Here is a 23,129-nt window from a genome sequence, read left to right as displayed (position 1 = left end):
TAGACTAACATGGAGAGCTGCATCAAACCAGCCTTAGGAGTACAGAAGATAACAAGAAGAAGCCTGTAACAAGTATCTTTTCCTTTAAAGATTAATGCATGATGTATTACAAGTGTATGAATGGAGGATATACACTTTAGATAATTGCGTAACTCATTCCAATGAACTGAAAAGCCATCTTTCACATCTTATCTATGTTCATACTTCTTTAATTTTCAAAGACAGAACATCTGCAAGTGATATAATGATCATTTTTATGATGATTAAGGCTCTTTCTTGTTACCTAAATTTTTATTTTGTATCTTCCTATTTTCACTTTAAAAAATTTATAAAGGCCTAACTGAAGAACAAAAAAGAAGCACATAACATAGTGAATTTGAAATTGCTCACAATATTATGAAATGTGCATTTTCCTCGTGTTCATTGACCCTTCACTTCTTTCCTACTCTTTGTTTCCAGTCACTACACATGCATGATAAGTTTGTTATACGGATTAAAAAAAAAAAAAAAAAACTAAGCATATAAGAATTACAAATAAGTAAAAGTATGTTATGTTATGAAAAGGATAGACCGCTACTTCTCATGCAGAGTAGATTTTGAGTTGCAGACAGGCACACCAAAAAAGACTGCTAAACATGTGACCTTTCAGCCAACAGGCCTTCTTTTAAAGTAGGCATAACCAACACACACACACACACACACACACACACACACACACACACGCATATTACAAAAATACAACTCACACACACATGACCACTGTCTCTCGCCACTGCGACCATATTGCAAACAACTGCGCAATGTGAGGGAAACAATATGGTTGATGGGGGGTAAGGTAGAGGCTAGGGCAGAGATATCAGGGTAGGGGTGGGGATGATATGGTACTGGGGACAGGGTAGTGCAGCAGGAGCGAGGAGTGAAACGGAGAGAAGTAGTGGAGGAGAAAAAGAAGACTGTGGGTGTGTTGGTGGAATAGAAGGCTGTGTAGTGCTGGAGTGGGAGTAGGGAAAGGGACAGATGTGAGAAGAACAGGGAATAATGAAGATTGAGCCCAGGGGGGTTATGGGAAGGTAGTATACATTGCACAGAGAGTTCCCACCTGCAGGTTGATTACTTGTTTAAGTTCTGCTCTACTCCTCTTCCACAAGTGTTTATCCTTCTTCATATCAATGTACACACTCTACCCAAGATTTTCTGTTACTCACATTAAATGATATGTAAAATAAAGGAAAAGCAACTACTCACCTATAGCACTATAGGTGAGTAATTTCCTTTCCCTTATTTTATGTATTGTTCCACCCAAGAATTTCCAATATTGTTTCACATTAAATGACTCATTTTAACAATAGATATTGCACATGAACGTACCATAAACTCCATAAGGTGGCTGTGGTTGTGGTTGCACAACTGGTCTTTCTGTTGTTAAAAGTTGTCCAGGATAAACAGGATTCAGGCATGAAGAACCACAACCACTGAAACAACATTTACGTATGTCTGTGCAGTCTGCATCTGATTGACACTCTTGTATACAATTTTCATTTGCTTCCACTAGTTTAGGACATTCCCCTGGCTTATTCACTGCAAGACATAAAAAACAGAAGTGAATTTTATGAGTAAGGAGCAACACCAAAATATGCATTCTGTTAACAGATTTTTCATTTATTTGAGAATTTTAGACAAAAGTTAGGGTGCTGAAAATGTTAAGATAATACAGAAATATCACTGATTTTTCTGGATCAATCACTCTTTAATTATGACCATTGCACATTTTTGTAGTCATACCACCTCCATGAACAAGGTTTCATTCTGGTTTGGATTTTAAATTGCCTTTGTGGCATGCACATGTGACAATGTTTGGCACTCTGCAGTGACATAAGAGGGGTATACTCTGATTAAAATTAGTCTGAGACTGATGGATTCCAGTGGTGGGGGACAGTGTTGCCAGCATGCTGCCAGCCATACTTCACACGGCACTGCATGTACCTACAAAATGGGAAATATAGTGAGCACATGGTGCTCAACAAAGACCTGCAACTGACTAGTGGCTGACCCTTACCACACAACTCGCTGTAACATTAATGATAAAGTAATTTTAATTGGAGTACGACTCTTGCCTTGCAGTAGTGGTGAAACAAAGCAACATTCTATATGCTTCAGTTTAATTTCAAATATTATTTCTGTTAAAATACAAATAAACATGGCAGTCCTATCAGACTTACTGTTAATTCGATCAAAAACATAGCATATACAATAATAAATTAATGTGTAAAGTAAATCATATTCTACAAAATATCTACATTTTTACAAAAAAAAACCTACTTAGTGAAAATATACTAACATACCAGTTAACTGTTTTACTTCACCCTACTTACGGGTGGGCTGTGTGTCAATGTCTTCATCGAGACTGGGTCTACAGCCATAGACCCTGCCTCAATGAAGAGCTTACCTCTTAATGATGCAATAGTAATTATAAAATATAATCTATTTTTCTTTTATTTGAAAATTCCCCCACATACAGTACTGAATTAGCACACCTAATGAAATTAACTCTTTAAGATACACAGAACACCATAACACTTTACAAGGCATGGTGCTACTGGACAGGGGTATGCTGCTGTGTCTGATTTTCACAAGGAGGAGGGGGCAGGGTGAGCTGAGGTAGTGGTCATTAGCTGGTGCTGTTGACATAAGTCAATCAATAAATGGCAGATCTTTGATGTTTTGTGTTTCATGATAGCAGATGAATGTTCAAATGACATTTTTTGATTAACATCAATTTGGCGGTCAACTCTCCTTGCAGAAAACCCTTCTTTTCATAAAATAAACAGTGCACACGTGGTATAAGCTGGAAAGATCTTTTGAGGCACACTGACACACCCAACAGCGTACATAACTGACAGTGTCCTGTTCATGACTGGAGTCACTGTGTGCTTTATTTGACTTAAATGAGAATGGAAGTTTACTTGTACTTCCATAACATAGTGATTTCCTGTGGTCAAAAGAGTATTGAGAAATGTGTTTTTGGTAAAATAAAAAATAAACAAACACTTTGTAAATCATTAGGTTGTGCAAAGTCTATTTGAGCAGTATGTAATCAATAAAATAATTAAGAGTTGCAATTTATTTCAATGAGGCCTTCATAATTTGATATTATTTGTAGTATTCTGTTCTAATTAAAGTGATAAATGAAATTGAAAGTGATATTGCAAAATACACAAATTTTCTGTACGACAAAGCTGCAATTTTGGGATGTGCCAGATCTAATTTAAGTGCATTGCCCCCTCTGGAACCTATTGTCTCAGTTAACTTGAACGAACGCAATATGCCACAGATAAAGTAAATTATCTGGAGCATCTGCAGAAATGAAGGTGTTAAAATGTTAAATTATAATTCATATTTATAAATACTTGGCCAACCATCAACATAGTTTTTAGTATCATTTAAGAAGAAACCATTATGATTTGTTATTTTAGTTCTAACAAAGGTAACGGTTTCAGTTTATTAAAGCTTAGAGTCCGGCACTCATTCTGCTCAAACAGCACTCGAAAAAATATCAATGGCCTCTCTCTACTCATAGATATGAGCCTATTAAATAATTCTTTGGTGAAAGGTATTGTCTTACAATATTTTCTAATATAACATTTTTAAAAGTTTGAGATAGCTTTGTGGTTGGTATTACCTTTCTGTGAGACTGTTTTATCTTTGATAGTATCGGGAAACAATCACTGGTGCAGTGACAGCATGTCCAATTCACAGTATGGAGTTCAAGCAGTGAATGATGAAATCTGTATGAGATACCTAATGAAGATAACTGGGGAAGTTGTTGAAATATTGTGGAAAGAACATGACATCATTAAGTCAGTGGCAAAGCCTGAAACTTGGAAATATCATATTTCTGCTTTATGCCTGACTAAATTCTTTATCAAAGAGTTCTGTGAAAGTTAAAAAGTTAGTTTCAGTAGAAGATTTTGTCCCTTGTACTGCTATTTATGAATTCTGATGGTAATATGTGATAAGGGCATGATACATATTCTACAACCCACTGCTGGTGAGAATTAATGCTTGCAGTTGAATGTTGTCATGTCACACGAAAATGGAAAAAGTTGTAACCAATACTCAAGGGTGTGTTTGATACACATACGAACATCAGAACTGCATCATTTAAAGCTAACTATTTTGAAGCTGAAGGATCAATTTTTGTAGAAAATAATTTTTATAGAGAGAAAAGAATGAAGTATGAAAAAAGTGTAATAGAGGGAAATAAAGATTAGAGCTGAAAGTAGATATGATGATCACATTAACAGACAAGTTGAAGAAAGCAGAGGGACTTCGTAGGGCAGCATTATAAACTGATACACAATCAGACTCTAATCTTGGCTAGAGGAGAAAATCTTATCTGTGGAACTTTGAATATTATACAGGGTGTTACAAAAAGGTATGGCCAAACTTTCAGGAAACATTCCTCACACACAAAGAAAGAAAATATGTTATGTGGACATGTGTCCAGAAACGCTTACTTTCCATGTTAGAGCTCATTTTATTACTTCTCTTCAAATCACATTAATCATGGAATGGAAACACACAGCAACAGAACGTACCAGCATGACTTCAAACACTTTGTTACAGGAAATGTTCAAAATGTCCTCCGTTAGCGAGGATAAATGCATCCACCCTCCGTTGCATGGAATCCTGATGTGCTGATGCAGCCCTGGAGAATGGCGTATTGTATCACAGCCATCCACAATATGAGCACGAAGAGTCTCTACATTTGGTACCGGGGTTGCGTAGACAAGAGCTTTCAAATGCCCCCATAAATGAAAGTCAAGAGGGTTGAGGTCAGGAGAGCATGGAGAGGCCATGGAATTGGTCCGCCTCTACCAATCCATCGGTCACCGAATCTGTTGTTGAGAAGCGTATGAACACTTCGACTGAAATGTGCAGGAGCTCCATCGTGCATGAACCACATGTTGTGTTGTACTTGTAAAGGCACATGTTCTAGCAGCACAGGTAGAGTATCCCGTAGGAAATCATGATAATGTGCTCCATTGAGCATAGGTGGAAGAACATGGGGCCCAATCAAGACATCACCAACAATGCCTGCCCAGACGTTCACAGAAAATCTGTGTTGATGGCGTGATTGTACAATTGCGTGCGGATTCTTGTCAGCCCACACATTTTGATTGTGAAAATTTACAATTTGATCACGTTGGAATGAAGCCTCATCCGTAAAGAGAACATTTGCACTGAAATGAGGATTGACACATTGTTGGATGAACCATTCGCAAAAGTGTACCCGTGGAGGCCAATCAGCTGCTGATAGTGCCTGCACACACTGTACATGGTACGGAAACAACAGGTTCTCCCGTAGCACTCTCCATACAGTGACGTGGTCAACGTTACCTTGTACAGCAGCAACTTCTCTGACGCTGACATTAGGGTTATCGTCAACTGCACGAAGAATTTCCTTGTCCATTGTAGGTGTCCTCGTCGTTCTAGGCCTTCCCCAGTCGCGAGTCATAGGCTGGAATGTTCCGTGCTCCCTAAGATGCCGATCAATTGCTTTGAACGTCTTCCCGTCGGGACACCTTCATTCTGGAAATCTGTCTCGATACAAACGTACCGCGCCACGGCTATTGCCCCGTGCTAATCCATACATCAAATGGGCATCTGCCAACTCCGCATTTGTAAACATTGCACTGACTGCAAAACCACGTTCGTGATGAACACTAACCTGTTGATGCTATGTACTAATGTGCTTGATGCTAGTACTGTAGAGCAAATAGTCACATGTCAACACAAGCACCGAAGTCAACATTACCTTCCTTCAATTGGGCCAACTGGTGGTGAATCGAGGAAGTACAGTACATACTGACGAAATTAAAATGAGTTCTAACATGGAAATTAAGCGTTTCCAGACACATGTCCACATAACATCTTTTCTTTATTTGTGTGTGAGGAATATTTCCTGAAAGTTTGGCCGTACCTTTTTGTAACACCCTGTATAATGTAACAGAGGTTCAATTAACTTGAGCCATAAATAATTTAAAACTCCCCAATGCAGTGATGGAGACAATTCTCTGTCTGTGGCATGTGTATGAATTTATTTGAATCTGCTCAATTGCTGTTGTTTTGGCTATGATACACAACAGCACAGCCATGTTATCTAAAGTGAAATTTGATAACACTAATTTAAAATGAACCAAAACAGTAACAAAAATAATACATTAATTAAAATGCTAAAAAGGGTAATGTCATAAAAAAAATGTCAAAAAACTGAAATATCTCCAATATTAATGTGGATGACCATGCTAAATCTTCATTCTCACGAACTTATACAAACGCTGGGAAGATGACAAAAATTTAATGAATGCTTAACATTGTGTGTGTTGTCACATAAAATAGACAGTAAGTCTCCTGCCAAAGCAGGAGCTATCGTCTTGTCAGTAACCTGTGAGCAATCATGGCATCCAAAATGGGTCCTTTTGCTGAGGAATAAATCCATGAATTAATGGGAAAGCTGGGTTCTAAAAACCACAGCTTCTTGTTCTTCATTTCAAGCCATCTGACATCACAAAGATTCATGACCCTGTGTCTCACCATCACAAACATTGCATTCGCAGTTATGAAACAATGCAGACAGTGTCAAATCCAACTTGTGCATGGAGAAGAGGCAGCTGTGCAGCTTTTCATTTTTGTAACAAAGTCTCAACTGTACCCTCAGTTAAGGCTCTGGTGGTTATGGAAGACTTCAACCTACCTAGCAGTTGTTTGATTGTGTATTTTTCTACTGTCTAAGCTACAGCTCTCTGATTGATATGGATACAGCCATTTCTCATTATGCCAGTATCATGCCATCTGCAGATTCATCATACTTTCCCATATTATTTAACCCATAATCAATTTAAATTTACCAACAACAAAATCTTACTTAAAAAAGAAAGATGTTGATGTTCACTACAGCAACTATTTCCATTATCAAGGTAGTATGTCACATATTTTGCAAGTTCATACGAGACATCCAGGCTGTCAGGCAATGGTTCTAACATTCTTGCCCTCCAGTGGGTAAAGTTATACACTCAATGATGACATGTACTCAATATACTACTTACTGTAGGTGTTGTTTCTTTTCATTCTTCTGAAACTCATCTTGAGTTTTATTAGATGCTGATTCAGCAACACTAGTAATTATATTTCATCTTTTTGTCTATTTCAGTTATATTTCTAATTTTTCATGCCTGATTTCCCACCTGCATATACAGATGATACTCCAATGATATTTTACCAGTGACCAAGGCACTTTGAGATGTTACATGTTTTGAGGGACCAAGCCATCAGATGTCTCAGTAGTTGTGATAAAAAATAGAGCCAGAAATTTCACCAGATCTTTTAACATTTAGAATTATGTCCCTCATTTGCAGTACAACTGGAAGATAAATGTCCCTTGCATTGTGAAAATCAATGCAAACAAATTTACAGCCTATCCACACCGTCCACTTCTCCAACCTTCTGACAGATAGCTGCCAACTGAGAGGTACCTGGGTTGTAGGATATCTGGATTCTAAGAGGAGCATAATATCATCTGCAAATATGGGGCACAACTTTGGTCTCATCATCACAGATGTTTTTCTACTGTAAATTGTGTCCTCAAGGAAGAATAATAATACTTCTTTTTCCAAGTAAAATTATATATACATATATCTAAAAAGAAAGATGATGAGACTTACCAAACAAAAGCGCTGGCAGGTCGATAGACACACAAACAAACACAAACATACACACAAAATTCTAGCTTTCACAACCAACGGTTGCCTCGTCAGGAAAGAGGGAAGGAGAGGGAAAGACAAAAGGATTTGGGTTTTAAGGGAGAGGGTATGGAGTCATTCCAATCCCGGGAGCGGAAAGACTTACCTTAGGGGGAAAAAAGGACAGGTATACACTCGCACACACACACACACACACATATCCATCCGCATATACACAGACACAAGCAGACATTTGTAAAGGCAAAGAGTTTGGGCACAGATGTCAGTCTGGGCGGAAGTACAGAGGCAAAGATGATGTTGAAAGACAGGTGAGGTATGAGCGGCGGCAAATTGAAATTAGAAATTAGCGGAGATTGAGATCTGGTGGATAGCGAGAAGAGAGGATATGCTGAAGGGCAAGTTCCCATCTCCGGAGTTCTGACAGGTTGGTGTTAGTGGGAAGTATCCAGATAACCCGGACGGTGTAACACTGTGCCAAGATGTGCTGGCTGTGCACCAAGGCATGTTTAGCCACAGGGTGATCCTCATTACCAACAAACACTGTCTGCCTGTGTCCATTCATGCGAATGGACAGTTTGTTGCTGGTCATTCCCAGATAGAACGCTTCACAGTGTAGGCAGGTCAGTTGGTAAATCACGTGGGTGCTTTCACATGTGGCTCTGCCTTTGATCGTATACATACATACATATATATATATATATATATATATATATATATATATATATATATATATATATATATATATATATATATATATATATATATATAAAAAAGCACTGCCGTGGGTGGAGCTTGTGCAGTACACATTTCTGCTGCTAGGCACATATAGTGAAACTCATTGCCAGTTCAGTCCTAACACTGTTTTGTTCTTTTTTATTTTTTATGATAGCAAGTTTAAGTAAACAAAGTTCAGCTGTGAAATTTTGTTTTCTACTTGGTAAAAATGCTGTTGAAACTGTTTTAATGTTGAAAACAGCTTACCAGAATGATGCCATATGACAAACTCAAGTGTACGAGTGGTTTAATCGATTTAAAAATGGGGGCAGGACTGATTTGTTGACAAATCTCATGCTGGATGTCCATCAACTGCACAAATTGATGAAAATATTGAAAAAAAAAATTGAGAACTTATGCTTACAGACCATTTTAAGAAGTGTCAACAAGGTTGCGCAACAGTGTTCATCAAAAAATATCTGATCTGCAGCAGACAGGAGACTGGTTCTTCCAGCAATACAATGCAGCCGCACACACAGCTATCTCTGTTAGACAGTTTTTAGCTGAAAATGGCATGGTTCCACTACCCCACGCACCTTACTTGCCTGACCTGGCTCCATGCAACTTTTTCTTATTTCCATGCATGAAAAGGGGCGTGAAGGGACACCGATTTAACAACATTGAAGAACTCAAGAAAAAATGAGGGAGGAGCTGTCAGCCATATCTAAAGAGGAATACAAAAAATGTTTTGCAAACAGTTGAAGCACCAGTGGAACAAATGTATTCATTGTAACAGAGAGTATTTTGAAGGGGATATGGTTGTTTTGTAAACAGTTTGAAAATATATAGCTTTTAAAAAGCAATTCTGGTTTTTTTGGGTACCCCTTGATTATTTAACTTTTTTTGTAGGGAGGATTTAATAATTCTTTAAGTTTTTACATTTTATTGGGTGTTGTTGGAAAGAGATACTCAAGACAGACTGAATACAGCCAAGACAGTGAAAACAGGATGTATCTATTGTTCTTTTGAAATGTAGTTTCTCCAGATCTACTCAATTCCCAAGAAGAACATTGTCTTCCTAGGTGTTTTGCAAGAAGCACACTGCCATCTTCCTAATCATTCAGTTCATGTTTCTCTGTGATAATTTTGTATGAACTAACTAAACTTACTGGATACATATGAATCATTCAATCAGGAGGAAAGGTTTGTTTAACACCCATATTTAACTAACAATATGATGAAAGGGATTGTTGCTACTCATCCTGTAGCACAGATGCTGAATTGCAGGTAGGCACAATAAAAAGACTATCACAGAATAAGCTTTTGGCCAATGAGGCCTTTGTCAAAAACAGATGACTGACCACATACACATACGCAAACGCAACTCTCTCTCACACACACACACAAACATAACCACAGTGGGTTGCAGTTGAAACCACACTAATATTTAATTAATGTGGACAGAATATACATATCCACCTACCTGGTCTACAAACAGCTCTAAATTCAGTGTCATCTGTCTCAGTATTTTGATAAAGGTCAACAGCACACCTAGTTCCATCTGGACAAATATGGTCTTTGCATGGCTCATGACACTGACATATTTCACAGCTATCTGCATTGACAAATCTTTCAATCCCATAAGGGCATTGCAACAGATTGCAATTCTCTTTGGCAGATGTGCAATCAACTTTTTCTTCTGGTTTATCTTCAATTTCTGCACAATTTAAAAAAGTATTTTAAGGAATTAGGAATTACATGGGCAACAGCTGCGATATTATCATACAATAAAAAATTACATGTTGATAATTTGGCAGTATGCGTGGATAGTATATCTAGACCATTTATTATATAATAGGAAAATAAGAATCTCAAATATAACAATGCATGTGAAGAAAGGTATAGAATGAGAAGCTTATAATACAATCTGCCTGATTGAAAAGCTGAAAGCATGTAAAATTATAGCATTAAAAGTCACCAATTCATTTCTCAAAAGCTAATGGGATTAACAGGAAAAAATTAGAGGGAGGTGCTGAGACAAAAGACAGACTACTGATAACACTATGCAGAATAAAGCATAATAAATACATAAAAGAAATTAACTTAACCCCTTGTGCTACAGTGCCACTGAAGCACTGTTTCAATGCTCTAACCATCATTCAATGGCATTATTTGAGGAGCATATGTTTAGCAGATTGCTCTCCCTGTCTTAACACTAGTTTTTAAAACCAGGAATACTACTCTTTTTCCAAGCAATTTCTCAGTTGTCACTCCAAGGCTGAGTGGGCTCCACTTCACTCTTATTACAGAAAACATCTTGACAAGACTGAGGAACAAACACAGATCATCCACCTAGAAGTCCAGTGAACTAACTAGTCAGTCACAGAGGCGGGTCAGGGTTAAGACTGAAGCAAATTAACCATACGTAAACAAAGAATCTCTTTTTTACTTGACTTCTTTTCTTGGTTTCTGTGGAATCAGCACATACTCAATTATGGAAAAAGTGACAATACACATAATTCAAAATGTGCTGATTGCAAAACCAAACACCAAAAACAGGAAATCTGTTTCATACATATAGTACAATATGCAAAAGGCTCTAAACTACGGCGTGAAATGCATAAACATAATAAGGTGAGGGTGCCACAGGAAATCTTTCAACTGAGGTTTCAAAATCTATGGTTCATCACTCCCTTCTCAGTTCTGCTGGAAGCCTACTGAAAAACAGAAACTGCAGAATAATTCTGTACACTTATTAGATTAGGGAAACATTACATAAGTATGAATGTGGTATACTCCCAATTATTCTGGGTAATGTGGAGAAGAAGATACACGAATAGTCAAAGTACTTTCAAACACATGTGGGGGAGATGTCTACTTGATGAGTTGTAGCTGCAGTATTGTTGGCCGATGTCTGCTCTTGCTCCAGTGCACCAAGTAATGCAGCAGTTTCCTTGGAATGTATTCGCAGCATAACCCATAAATCTCAAGAAGGAGTGTATATTCAGGAACAGCAGCATTAGAATAATGAAATGTTTAGACTGCAACTTACACGAAATATTTGTGAACTGATGCTGCAGATTATGATAATAATAGTGTGTTCAAGCTGGATGCAGTCTGCCTGCTTATGAAGCTTTGTGACACTGTGGCCTGTGTCCAAAATTTTTCTAGAGGTGAAACACCCACCCCTCACTTCTCTCTCTCTCTTGCACACACACACACACACACACACACACACACACACACACACACACTGATATTTTACTCAGTAAATCAATAAAAACTTTTTAGGGTTATGCTGTATCAACATGATAAAAAAAAAAAACAGATTTCTCCAAAAAAATAGGCTGCAAAACATCCTCCCCTGCCCTCTCTTCCCATATTTCTAACTATCACTCACTAGATTGTGCAAAAAACTGAAGAAATTAAGTAGCAAAGAATTGAAGTAAAAGCATTTTCATGTGCTATGTTTCATAAGCTAGCAAAGTGCAGCATATTTAAAGCCAGAGTGCAAATAGTCATCATGATTTCTATTTCCACTTACTATCATCATTACCACCTGGCAAAACTACAGAACAAAAAGATAGACAACTCTGGAAATTCTTGAACCGGTTGAAATTTCCACCACATCCAGTATAGATGAATGGAATACAAGTCTGCCGCTCATCATCATAATACCATCTTTTGTGGTATCCCCCAGCACATGGTCCTGAGTCTACAGGAAGCCTACATATTGCTAAACAGAGATTTTTTATGTAGCATCTAAAATGTTTCACTTAATAAAACAAATGCTCATCATTTCTATTTGAATTATAAATAAAAAAGAAACAAAAAAAATATATAAAAACAGATAACACGGGGAACAATTTAAACATGGAGCTGTATGCGCGGCAAACAACAGCACTATAAAATTGCATTTATTAGTCTTACAAGCTTCATTTGACTCATCTAGGGCTGGAGAGAGAAATGTAAATCTATAGCTGCCTGTAACTGGTCCTGATTTAGTAGATGTGTGGATTTCACTTAAGCTGATTAACTTCTGGCTACTGTGCTCCATTGTAAGCAGATGGTTTCTGTGAATAAATATTACCTTTTTATTAAATGTAACTGAACATGAACAGTACTGATTGTGACAATTCTGGATCCTTTGTTCGTTATACTCAATAAGTCGTTAGAAGAGTTCACAATATGGCAATGTCAGGTCGAAGATTAAAGACTCGTGACTTTGTTAAAGCAGTGATCATTTCAATCAATATACTGATGAACACTTAAAAATACAAGCTTCGTATGCAAGTTGGATTCCAGCTTTGCTAATGAGTTATCTAAATTGTGAATCTGGAGTCACAGGGCAGAAACTAAAAATGCTTGCTTCAGTGGATACATTTTTGGTAAGGATGGGAAAATCATTTGGATTTTGAAGACAATAAAATGGAACAGGGTAATATTGTACAGTGTTAGAGGACTGACCTAATGAATCAGTTCAAAGTACTTTTCTTTAGCTAAAATTAAAATCCCATTTTGTAGTGATAAAACAATTGCACCAACTTCTACAAATACAACAGCCAGATTAATAGAACTACCCTATAAACTCTTTCATTGTGTATTCAAGGACTTTTCATTTTTAATGAAGGAATGAGATAGGGATCAATGAAAAAAATGTTTCTTTCATTAATCTGCACTAAGCATTATGTATGAAGGAAGCAAAACAAATGCTACAAGTCATTTATTTAATGCAACAATGATAGTGAAATCAAGTAGATACTTTTTCTTTATTGTATCTAACAGTTTGAATAGAACAACAATCAAGTTTTTGTTCAGTGCAATGGTTAATTCATCAGATCAAATATTGTGAACATAAATTTTTGTTCACATGAAGATCTATGCTTCATTTTTTCACTTTTTTAATATTATCACAACATAAACTAATTCTAAGGGAGAAAAGGGAAACAAACATTTTATGAATTGACTATATGACTAGTGCACACAACTGTAAACTACATTAAGATATTTAACAACACAATGAATTAAGATGAGATTGCTACTCACCACATACAGGAAGCACTGATCAGAAAACAGGCACATATAAAAGTACTCTAAAAAAAACTAAGCTATTGAACAAAATCCTTCATCACAATTAGAAAAAACACATTAATAAGTGTATAACTCTCACACAAGTGGTCACTGTTGTCTCCAGGCATCTCCCGATACAGCACCCAGAGTTGACACTGGCCACGTGTGAGTGTTTTTCTAAATCTGACAAAGAACTTTGTAACTTTGTTTAATAGCTTAGTCTACATTTAATGTACTTTTAAATGTGCTATCTGCCACTCAACATCTCCTCCACATGATGAGCAGTAATCTATCCTAATACATATAGTTGTTATTTCTTCCTGGATTTTACATTTAATGTACTTTTAAATGTGCCATCTGCCACTCAACATCTCCTCCACATGATGAGCAGTAATCTAAACTAATACATATAGTTGTTATTTCTTCCTGGATTTTCCACAGTTTGAAATTAAGAGACATGTACTTTTTTTTGTGAACTTTGGATGTCCTACCTATTGTTGTGTTGTGTAAGACATATTCCATGAATCTGGATAGCATATATAACAAGTGGTTAAGCATCACTGAATGGGTTTTGCAAGCCACCTAAAAAATACACTCACGGGAGTACAAGTGCCAGTGCATCAGTAATTAATGTGGCTTACAGATATGAACTAGAATGAAACTTTCACTCTGCATTGGAGCATGTACTGATATGAAACTTCCTGGCAGATTAAAACTGTGTGCCAGACCAAGATTCAAACTCAGTACTTTTGCCTTTTGCCTTTTGAAAGGTAGAAAGTACTTGTGGAAGTAAAGCTGTAAAGATGGGTCATGAGGCACGCTTGGGTAGCTCAGCTGGTATAGCAACTGCCTGTGGAAGGCAAAGGTCTTCAGTTTGAGTCTCGGTATGGTAAACAGTTTTAATTTGCCAAGAAGTTTCAGTTATGAACCATTTCTGTATAATTTCCCCAACACTGCAATGGGTACTTAATACAGTGTGCAGTAAACTGTTTAAAAATTTCACATACGAGGCCTCTTTTACATTCTACTATACCTATGTTGTAAATAGATTATAACTTGCTGCAATTATTTGTATTCATTTAATACCTACAACAAAAAGTAACGAATGTAACTGCAACAATACTGGAAACAACACAAAGAACATAAAGGTACATCCTAAAAAACCTATGCTTCTAGAATTTAATACCTTGTCTGGAAAGAGCAGTGTCATTGCCAAGTGGAGGAACTTCCTGATACTGTAAACAAACAGATTCACATTCTTCTTGGCTACTGAAACGATTTCCACTTCCACCACAGCCTGTGTAACTAAACTGTGTGCAGCTTCGAGAAGTTCCATCATAGTACCATTTTTGCAGTGCATCTTGGCAATACCCAGGATCAAATGGGATGTTACAAACATCTGAAAAAGAAAATAATTTTTGTGGATGTAGATGCAAAATGGTAACCACTATTTTCACTCCTTAGTCATTAGATTATTTTGTTTGGGACATAATTATAAGCAATATTATTAATTCCCTTAATTTGAAAATGAACACATCATTTTAACAAGGTATTAACATTTGTGTTCTAATGCAAAGCTAAGTTACAGGTAAATCATCATACACTCGAACAGCACTGAAAGAAAAGCATCATATGCATCACTTATACAATAAAATATCATACATATGATGGAATGTACACATGGAAGAATCCTGAAGATACCAGAAGGTATCAGATAGATTATATAATGGTAAGACAGAGATTTAGGAACCAGATTTTAAATTGTAAGACATTTCCAGGGGCAGATGTGGACTCTGACCACAATCTATTGGTTATGACCTATAGATTAAAACCGAAGAAACTGCAAAAAGGTGGAAATTTAAGGAGATGTAACCTGGATAAACTGACTAAACCATAGGTTGTACAGAGTTTCAGGGAGAGCATAAGGGAACAATTGACAGGAATGGGGGGAAGAAATACAGTAGAAGAAGAATGGATAGCTCTCAGGGATGAAGTAGTGAAGGCAGCAGAGGATCAAGTAGGTAAAAAGACGAGGGCTAGTAGAAATCCTTGGGTAACAGGAGAAATATTGAATTTAATTGATGAAAGGAGAAAATACAAAAATGCAGTAAATGAAGCAGGCAAAAAGGAATACAAACGCCTCAAAAATGAGATCGACAGGAAGTGCAAAATGGCTAAGCGGGGATGGCTAGAGGACATATGTAAGGATGTAGAGGCTTATCTCACTAGGGGTAAGATAGATACTGCCTACAGGAAAATTAAAGAGACCTTTGGAGATAAGAGAACCACTTGTATGAACATCAAGAGCTCAGATGGAAACCCAGTTCTAAGCAAAGAAGGGAAAGCAGAAAGGTGGAAGGAGTATATAGAGGGTCTATACAAGGGCGATGTACCTGAGGACAATAATATGGAAATGGAAGAGGATGTAGATGAAGATAAAATGGGAGATACAATATTGCGTGAAGAGTTTGACAGAGCACTGAAAGACCCGAGTCGAAACAAGGCCCCGGGAGTAGACAACATTCCATTAGAACTACTGACAGCCTTGGGAGAGCCAGTCCTGACAAAACTCTACCATCTGGTGAGCAAGATGTATGAGACAGGCAAAATACCCTCAGACTTTAGGAAGAATATAATAATTCCAATCCCAAAGAAAGCATGTGTTGACAGTTGTGAAAATTACCAAACTATCAGTTTAATAAGTCACAGCTGCAAAACACTAATGCGAATTCTTTACAGAAAAATAGAAAAACTGGTAGAAGCCGACCTTGGGGGAAGATCAGTTCGGATTCTGTACAAATGTTGCAACACGTGAGGCAATACTGACTCTACAACTTATCTTAGAAGAAAGATTAAGGAACCACAAACCTATGTTTCTAGCATTTGTAGACTTAGAGAAAACTTTTGACAATGTTGACTGGAATACACTCTTTCAAATTCTTAAGGTGGCAGGGGTAAAATACAGGGAGCGAAAGGCTATTTACAGTTTGCACAGAAACCAGATGGCAGTTATAAGAGTTGAGAGACATGAAAGGGAAGCAGTGGTTGTATATTGAGCAAGCAATAAAGGAAACAAAAGAAAAGTTCGGAGTAGGTATTAAAATCCATTGAGAAGAAATAAAAACTTTTAGGTTCACCAACGACATTGTAATTCTGTCAGAGACAGCAAAGGACTTGGAAGAGCAGTTGAACGGAATGGACAGTGTCTTGAAAGGAGGATATAAGATGAACATCAACAAAAGCAAAACGAGGATAATGGAATGTAGTCGAATTAAGTCGGGTGACGCTGAGGGAATTAGATTAGGAAATGAGACACTTAAAGTAGTAAAGGAGTTTTGTTATTTGTGGAGCAAAATAAGTGATGATGGTTGATGTAGAGAGGATATAAAATGTAGACTGGCAATGGCAAGGAAAGTGTTTCTGAAGAAGAGAAATTTGTTAACATCGGGTATAGATTTAAGTGTCAGGAAGTTGCTTCTGAGAGTATTTATATGGAGTGTGGCCATATATGGAAGTGAAACATGGACGATAAATATTTTGTACAAGAAGAGAATAGAAGCTTTCAAAGTGTGGTGCTACAGAAGAATGCTGAAGATTAGATGGTTATATCACATAACTAATGAGGAGGTACTGAATAGGATTGGGGAGAAGAGAAGTTTGTGGCACAACTTGACTAGAAGAAGGGATCAATTGGTAGGACATGTTCTGAGGCATCAAGGGATCACCAATTTAATATTGGAGGGCAGCATGGAGGGTAAAAATCGTAGGGGGAGACCAAGAGATGAATACACTAAGCAGATTCAGAAGGATGTAGGTTGCATTAGGTACTGGGAGATGAAGAAGCTTGCACAGGATAGAGTAGCATGGAGAGCTGCATCAAACCAGTCTCAGGACTGAAGACCACAACAACAACAACAATGATGGAATGTGGGGATACAGTTGTATTGTCATGCTGTAACCACTCTCAAGTACAAATCCAAAACCAAGGTCATCAATGAAGTACAATACTTAGCACTGAAAGCATGTTTATTATGAACACCATCTTACAGGCAGAACAGAACTGAACTCCTGGACAAAGAATGCTGCTATTTATCCAATGCCCCCACCACCTCTCAGGGAAAGGAAAAAAAATGTTATCAGGTGTTTTTCTCTCAAGAAAATGATTTAAAACTTGGTTGTTATGCATGTTTTACAGGGTCAGAACTGGAACTTTTTTACGGTAACTTATAAGTTGCCATTCATCTTCCAAATTATTAAAAGTACTCCACACCTCCACATCTTGCCCCCTCCCCTCTGATTTTGGCACTCTTGATGCTAGCCAGTGATGCTAACCATGCCATCATGGTGCCTGCACCAGAACTTCATGATCATTGAGAAGGTTTTCAGCTTCCTTGAACCTCGGTCTGCGCCTCATGACTGTAGTAGAGCTTTATATGGAGGACATGGACAACATCCATATTCTTTTGTCATCTTGATGAAGGGTCATAATCCTCAACTTCATATGTAACATCTGACAAACAATGAGGGATATGATATGGCCCAAAGTAGTGTGTTAGTAACTTTCAAACAGTCTTACTCTCTGCACAGTCCTAGACTATATCTCACTGGTTGGAATTTGAAGCTATGGCATTCTCGGTCTCTCTCCCGGCCATCCAGGGTCTGTAAGCAAGCCAGTGCATTGCTTCTTTGGTAGTGGTGATGAAGTGTTTCACACAGTTGAAATGTGAATAATGTAACCATTATTGTCTCTGCCTCGTGACTGTGGAGCAGAAAGAACGGTGTGAATCCTGCAGTATCTTACTTCGCAGTGTTGTATTCGAATGTAACAACAGGTGGTATAACATTCCAGTCTCTCTTTTTGATATCAGCATACATCAAGAGCATACATGCCAACGTCTTATTAAAGCATTCTCTGAGGCCATTTTTCTGTGGATGGTAGGCAATTGTCATCCTGTGAGTGATGCCATAACATGAAATCACTTCTGATACCATCTTGACTGGAGAACTTTTCCATGATTCAAGATCATCACATGAGGTGCTACACAATGATGTCTTCTAGAAGGAACTTTTGCAATTCCTGGAGATTTAGCAGTCAACACAGCTTTGGTGTCAGTGTACTGGGTGAGATAGCCTGTGCAGACTATAATCTATGAATTCCCTTTCGTTGTGTTTGGAATCCCCCCCCCCACCTCAAGATGTCAGTTCCAGTTTGGTGGAATGGCGTTGATGTAGGCAGAACTGGTACCACATGCCTCAGAGGTAACTGCAGAATGTGCTTCTGTGACTGGCATTCCTTACAGTGGCTCACATAGTGTCTAAGGAATTGGTAGAGACCCAGCCAATGATAACATGCATCTCATTCTGTGTAGAGTCTTCAAAAATCCCAGGTGACCAGATGCTAAAATGCCATGGCAATACTTCAGAATAGCCAGCTGTAGAAGAGCTGACATGATGAGCAACTATTTCTCCCCATTGGATCACAGTTCTTGTATAATGCTCAGTTTATTAACTTAAATTCTCCTTTAGATACTCCCTCCTTCTTCAAGGCTTCTATGGTTTCAGCAATGCTGCATCTTCCCTCTGTTCAGCAGCCATATCATTTAGTGCTGCAATGACTGAGATTTCATCCACAAAAGGATTCCTTGAAAAGCAGGTGGTGTCCTTGTGTTTGTCTCTGTATTTGTGTTCCATTTTGATGTCATACTCCTTAAGCCTCAGTGCCCATCCAGTAAGTCAAACCAATAGATCCTTCAGGCTAGTCAGCATAGAGAATGGGGGGTCTGTCACAACAGTGAACAGTTTGCCAAATAAATATGGCCAGAATCTGTTATGGCTTGGCACAAACAACTGCAAGGCACTCTTTCTCAGTGATAGAATAGATCATCGCTGGCTTAGAGAGTGCTATGGAGGCATAAATTATCATCTTTTGAGCACCTTCCTCAGTCGGAACCTGAACTGCACCTGTACTTTATCTGCTGGATGTGGAGTTCTGTCTCAGCATTTTTGTCATACACTGCTAGGACTGGAGAAGATTTTAGTGCCTCATTAAGAATAAAGACAGCTCTTCCTTGTGCCTCAATCCAGGGAAGTTTGGCACCTCTCTGTTGTAGTTCTTGCAATGGTACAGAAGTCCAACAGTATGAGCACATTTTGAGCAAACTTCCTTTATCATGAATACGCTGAGGAGTTAGAAAATTTAATCCTGCTCTTATTTTCTCTGGATCAGGATGAACACCACTGGTATTCATTACATGCTGAAAGATTTTTATTTCTTGGAGAGCAAAGAGACACTTTTTCAGATTCAAGTTGAGGCTTGCTGCTTGAATACACTTCAAGATTGTTAGCTTAGATGTTCTTCAAATGTCTCTGAAAAAATGACAGTAACATCCGGAGAGCAAAGACATGTCACCCATTTAATGTGTTGCAGCAAATTGTCCCTCATGATTTTGAAGGTGAATGGAGTGATACACAGTCAAAATGTCATGATCTTGAACACAAGGATATCATCAAGTGTTATGAGGGTAGTATTTTTTCTGTCATTGTCATCAACCTCAATTTGCCAGTAGCCTAGTACCCAGACAAGTTCGCTGTCAGTGACAACATTAATGAGATTTCCTGGTATCTTGGTGACTGTCATTCATGGAAGATTTCCATTTGCGATGGCCTCACCTCCAAACATGTTTGCCTCGCTCAGTTTTCCAGAATTCGGCGGGTAGATGAGTGGCTCAAACCTCTATATGACAACAGAGAATGGCTATGGCTTGTTAGGAAATAACATGTCCAGGGTGCAGTGATAGTGTTCATCTCACAGGTCAGCTGTAATCATCTGCAATTGAGTGGCATGAACAGAACTGTTGTGATGGTTGACATCTGGCAGTGTAGTAGTTATTGAAAACACACTTGCTCTCTGCACAGTAAAGTACAACAGATAGTACATGGTAAAAATGGAAATAAGCGTTTGGCATCATTGGCTGGGAGGCCACTTGCAGGGCAGGTCCAGCCGCCTTGGTGCAGGTCTTATTACATTCGACGCCACATTGGGCAACCTGCACACCAGATGGGGATGGAATGATGATGGGGACAGCACAACACCCAGTCCCTGAGCGGAGAAAATCTCCGACCCAGCAGGGAATCGAACCCAGGCACGTAGGACGGCAATCTGTCACACTGACCACTAAGCTATTGGGGTGGACAGTACGTGGTGGAAACACACCTCTTTGCTAACCTCTATCCTCCAAATATCTTTTTTTCTGTGGGGCATTAAACTTGGCATTTGAATTGGAAATAACTCTATTTCTGAGGTGCAGAATTGCCATTTGACAACTGCAGCATAAGTTCGTTGAGTCCATTCTTACTGGTATGTTCAACTGGTGGCGAAGATTGGTGCTAAAGATCAACTTCTTCTTCAATCTTCTCTAGTACTTCCTGACTTATAGGGTCGACATTCATGTCGGTTATCTACTGCTTACTCTGGTTCCCTTAAAATGCTCTCTTCTCTCACTATCTCGTTTCTGAGAGAGGCAAGGTCAAGGTTGTCTTCTGCAATTGCCATAGGGACCACATTTGGGAGTTGGCCACACTTCTTTCATTCAACTAGTATCTGTTGCATTTCGTTAATGCACTAGTACCACTTATTCTTTGTTTGTTGTAACATCCTTTACCAGAACAGCTTGGTACAAGTCTTCCGTGATCCCAGTCATCAAATGTGAAATTTTATCAGTTTCTGTCATTTTTGGATTCACAATGTGGTGTAGTGCCAAAAGGTTGTGTGTGTTGAATTGTGTTGTTTCCTCCTGACACTGGGCTCTGTTTTTCAATTGTTCCTCTTCAAAGTGGGCTAGCTATTGATTGTCCCAGCTATCAAGTTTCTGTTTGATGTTCTTGGACCATTGCTGTGCTGTGCCATCCAAGTAAAACTACACATTTGTCAAACACTTCATGTCACCCGCCCCACTGTATTTGACGACTCAGTGGACTCAATTAACCATTTTGTTGTTTCCTGACTAGCTTCTCAGAAAAACACTGATGGATGCCTGTGTGCACCTAACTTATTGCTGGTCTGGAATCCATTGGTATCCTGGATATATAGAACTTGGGAATAAATATACTGCATGTTCTCCAGTTCCTGTCAGTATAGGTGACACCTGTTGCATTGCCTAATTGGAGCCACAGTGCTTCAGATATTTTGAAGTACCTGGAGTTTTCACTGAACAATGTCACATCGTAACCACACTCAATAACCAATCCAAAATCAGAGTCATCAATGAAGTACAACACTTATCAGTGAAAGCATGTTTATTACAAACATCAACTTACAGCAAGAACAGAACTGAGCTCCTGGGCAGAGGGTGCTGCTATTTATACAAACACTGATTACTCCAGAATACACAAACACAAGAAGTTTTGAGAACCTTCCAAAAATGACAAACACTAAATAACAAATATTTGCTGGTTAGCAAGTCTGAAATGGCAATCCGCAGTACACTAGCCAACAACGCTAACAGCTATGCCACACTACATGCACTACAGCTGGTGGCAGTAGGTTAAGTTGAAATTAAAAATAAATTTGCCTCTTGACTGCAAAAATTATCTTCAGTTTCTTTTTATTGTGTCATGATTGATTTTATGGCCACCAGATCTATGCTCAGATGCAGCTCTTCACATTAAGACAACCTTTTCTACAAAAATTACATTATGCCATTGCATATACTACACAACAACATTACTTGTTGACTATGTGTTACAAATTCCTTAAGCTCTTCCAGTCATGAGCTCAGTAAATGTTCTTATGCTTAAGTCAAAAGTGCAGGTAAAGTAATAATTTCACATGATCATAGACAAAAACATTACTACAACAAAATTAACTAACATAAGCATGCTACATGTTGACTAATAATGTTGGGAACCAGTTTACATCTTGAATTAAGAATCATCTGTAATGAGGGTCTATATGTCATACTCCATGATCATCATGCATTTTTTGTACCAAAACCTTACGATAAAATAGGTAACAAAATATTACTCTATACTCCATGGGATAGACAGCTCTGGACTAAAATTAGGTATGTTATTCATCTATCAGTACATAATATGGTGAAAAACAGGTACTAAAATTTACAGAACAGTTATGTATAATATATGATGTATTATTTGTTGTGACATGCATTAAATCTATTTCATATTAAGTTTTATGCACTTATAACACACAAATGAAACTCAGGAAGACACTGTCACATAAACTGATAAAGTATCGTATGGAGGTATTACAGACACTCCCAAGGATTAACACACTGGTGCCTCAAAATGAGAGGGATCACATTTGGTAACCACTGTACATACTACATTTTACACCAAATCTTCCATCCTCGGGCTGTCTGACAAAACCTGCCTGTCCTCAAGACATATTTACCAGACAACATAATAGTGGAATAAGATTATATAATCATGTTTTGCATGGGTGTTTAGGATTCATTTTCTTATTTCCATATATAAACTGTTGATGTGAGAGTGGCTCCTCAACACCAATTCACAACATCTGTCAATGACTTTTCATTCAAGCTGTGTCCTTTCTATCATTGAACC

The 23,129-nt window shown here is 38.1% G+C and overlaps 1 protein-coding gene across 1 annotated transcript in view; it reads right to left on the bottom strand.

The window, feature by feature from the left end:
• LOC126188956 (papilin) overlaps positions 1–23,129 on the bottom strand; it is a 260,366-nt gene that overhangs the window by 62,810 nt on the left and 174,427 nt on the right. The window contains exons 28-30 of the mRNA XM_049930714.1: positions 14,734–14,946; positions 9,961–10,194; positions 1,369–1,578 (exon numbers count right to left, since the gene is read on the bottom strand). Coding sequence (XP_049786671.1) covers positions 1,369–1,578; positions 9,961–10,194; positions 14,734–14,946 — 657 coding nt within the window. The remainder of the gene's footprint in view (positions 1–1,368; positions 1,579–9,960; positions 10,195–14,733; positions 14,947–23,129) is intronic.

Source organism: Schistocerca cancellata, chromosome 5 (assembly GCF_023864275.1).
Source record: "Schistocerca cancellata isolate TAMUIC-IGC-003103 chromosome 5, iqSchCanc2.1, whole genome shotgun sequence".
Lineage (NCBI taxonomy): Eukaryota > Metazoa > Arthropoda > Insecta > Orthoptera > Acrididae > Schistocerca > Schistocerca cancellata.
Note: the sequence above shows the minus strand (reverse complement) of the source record. Positions and strands in the feature narration are given on the sequence as shown.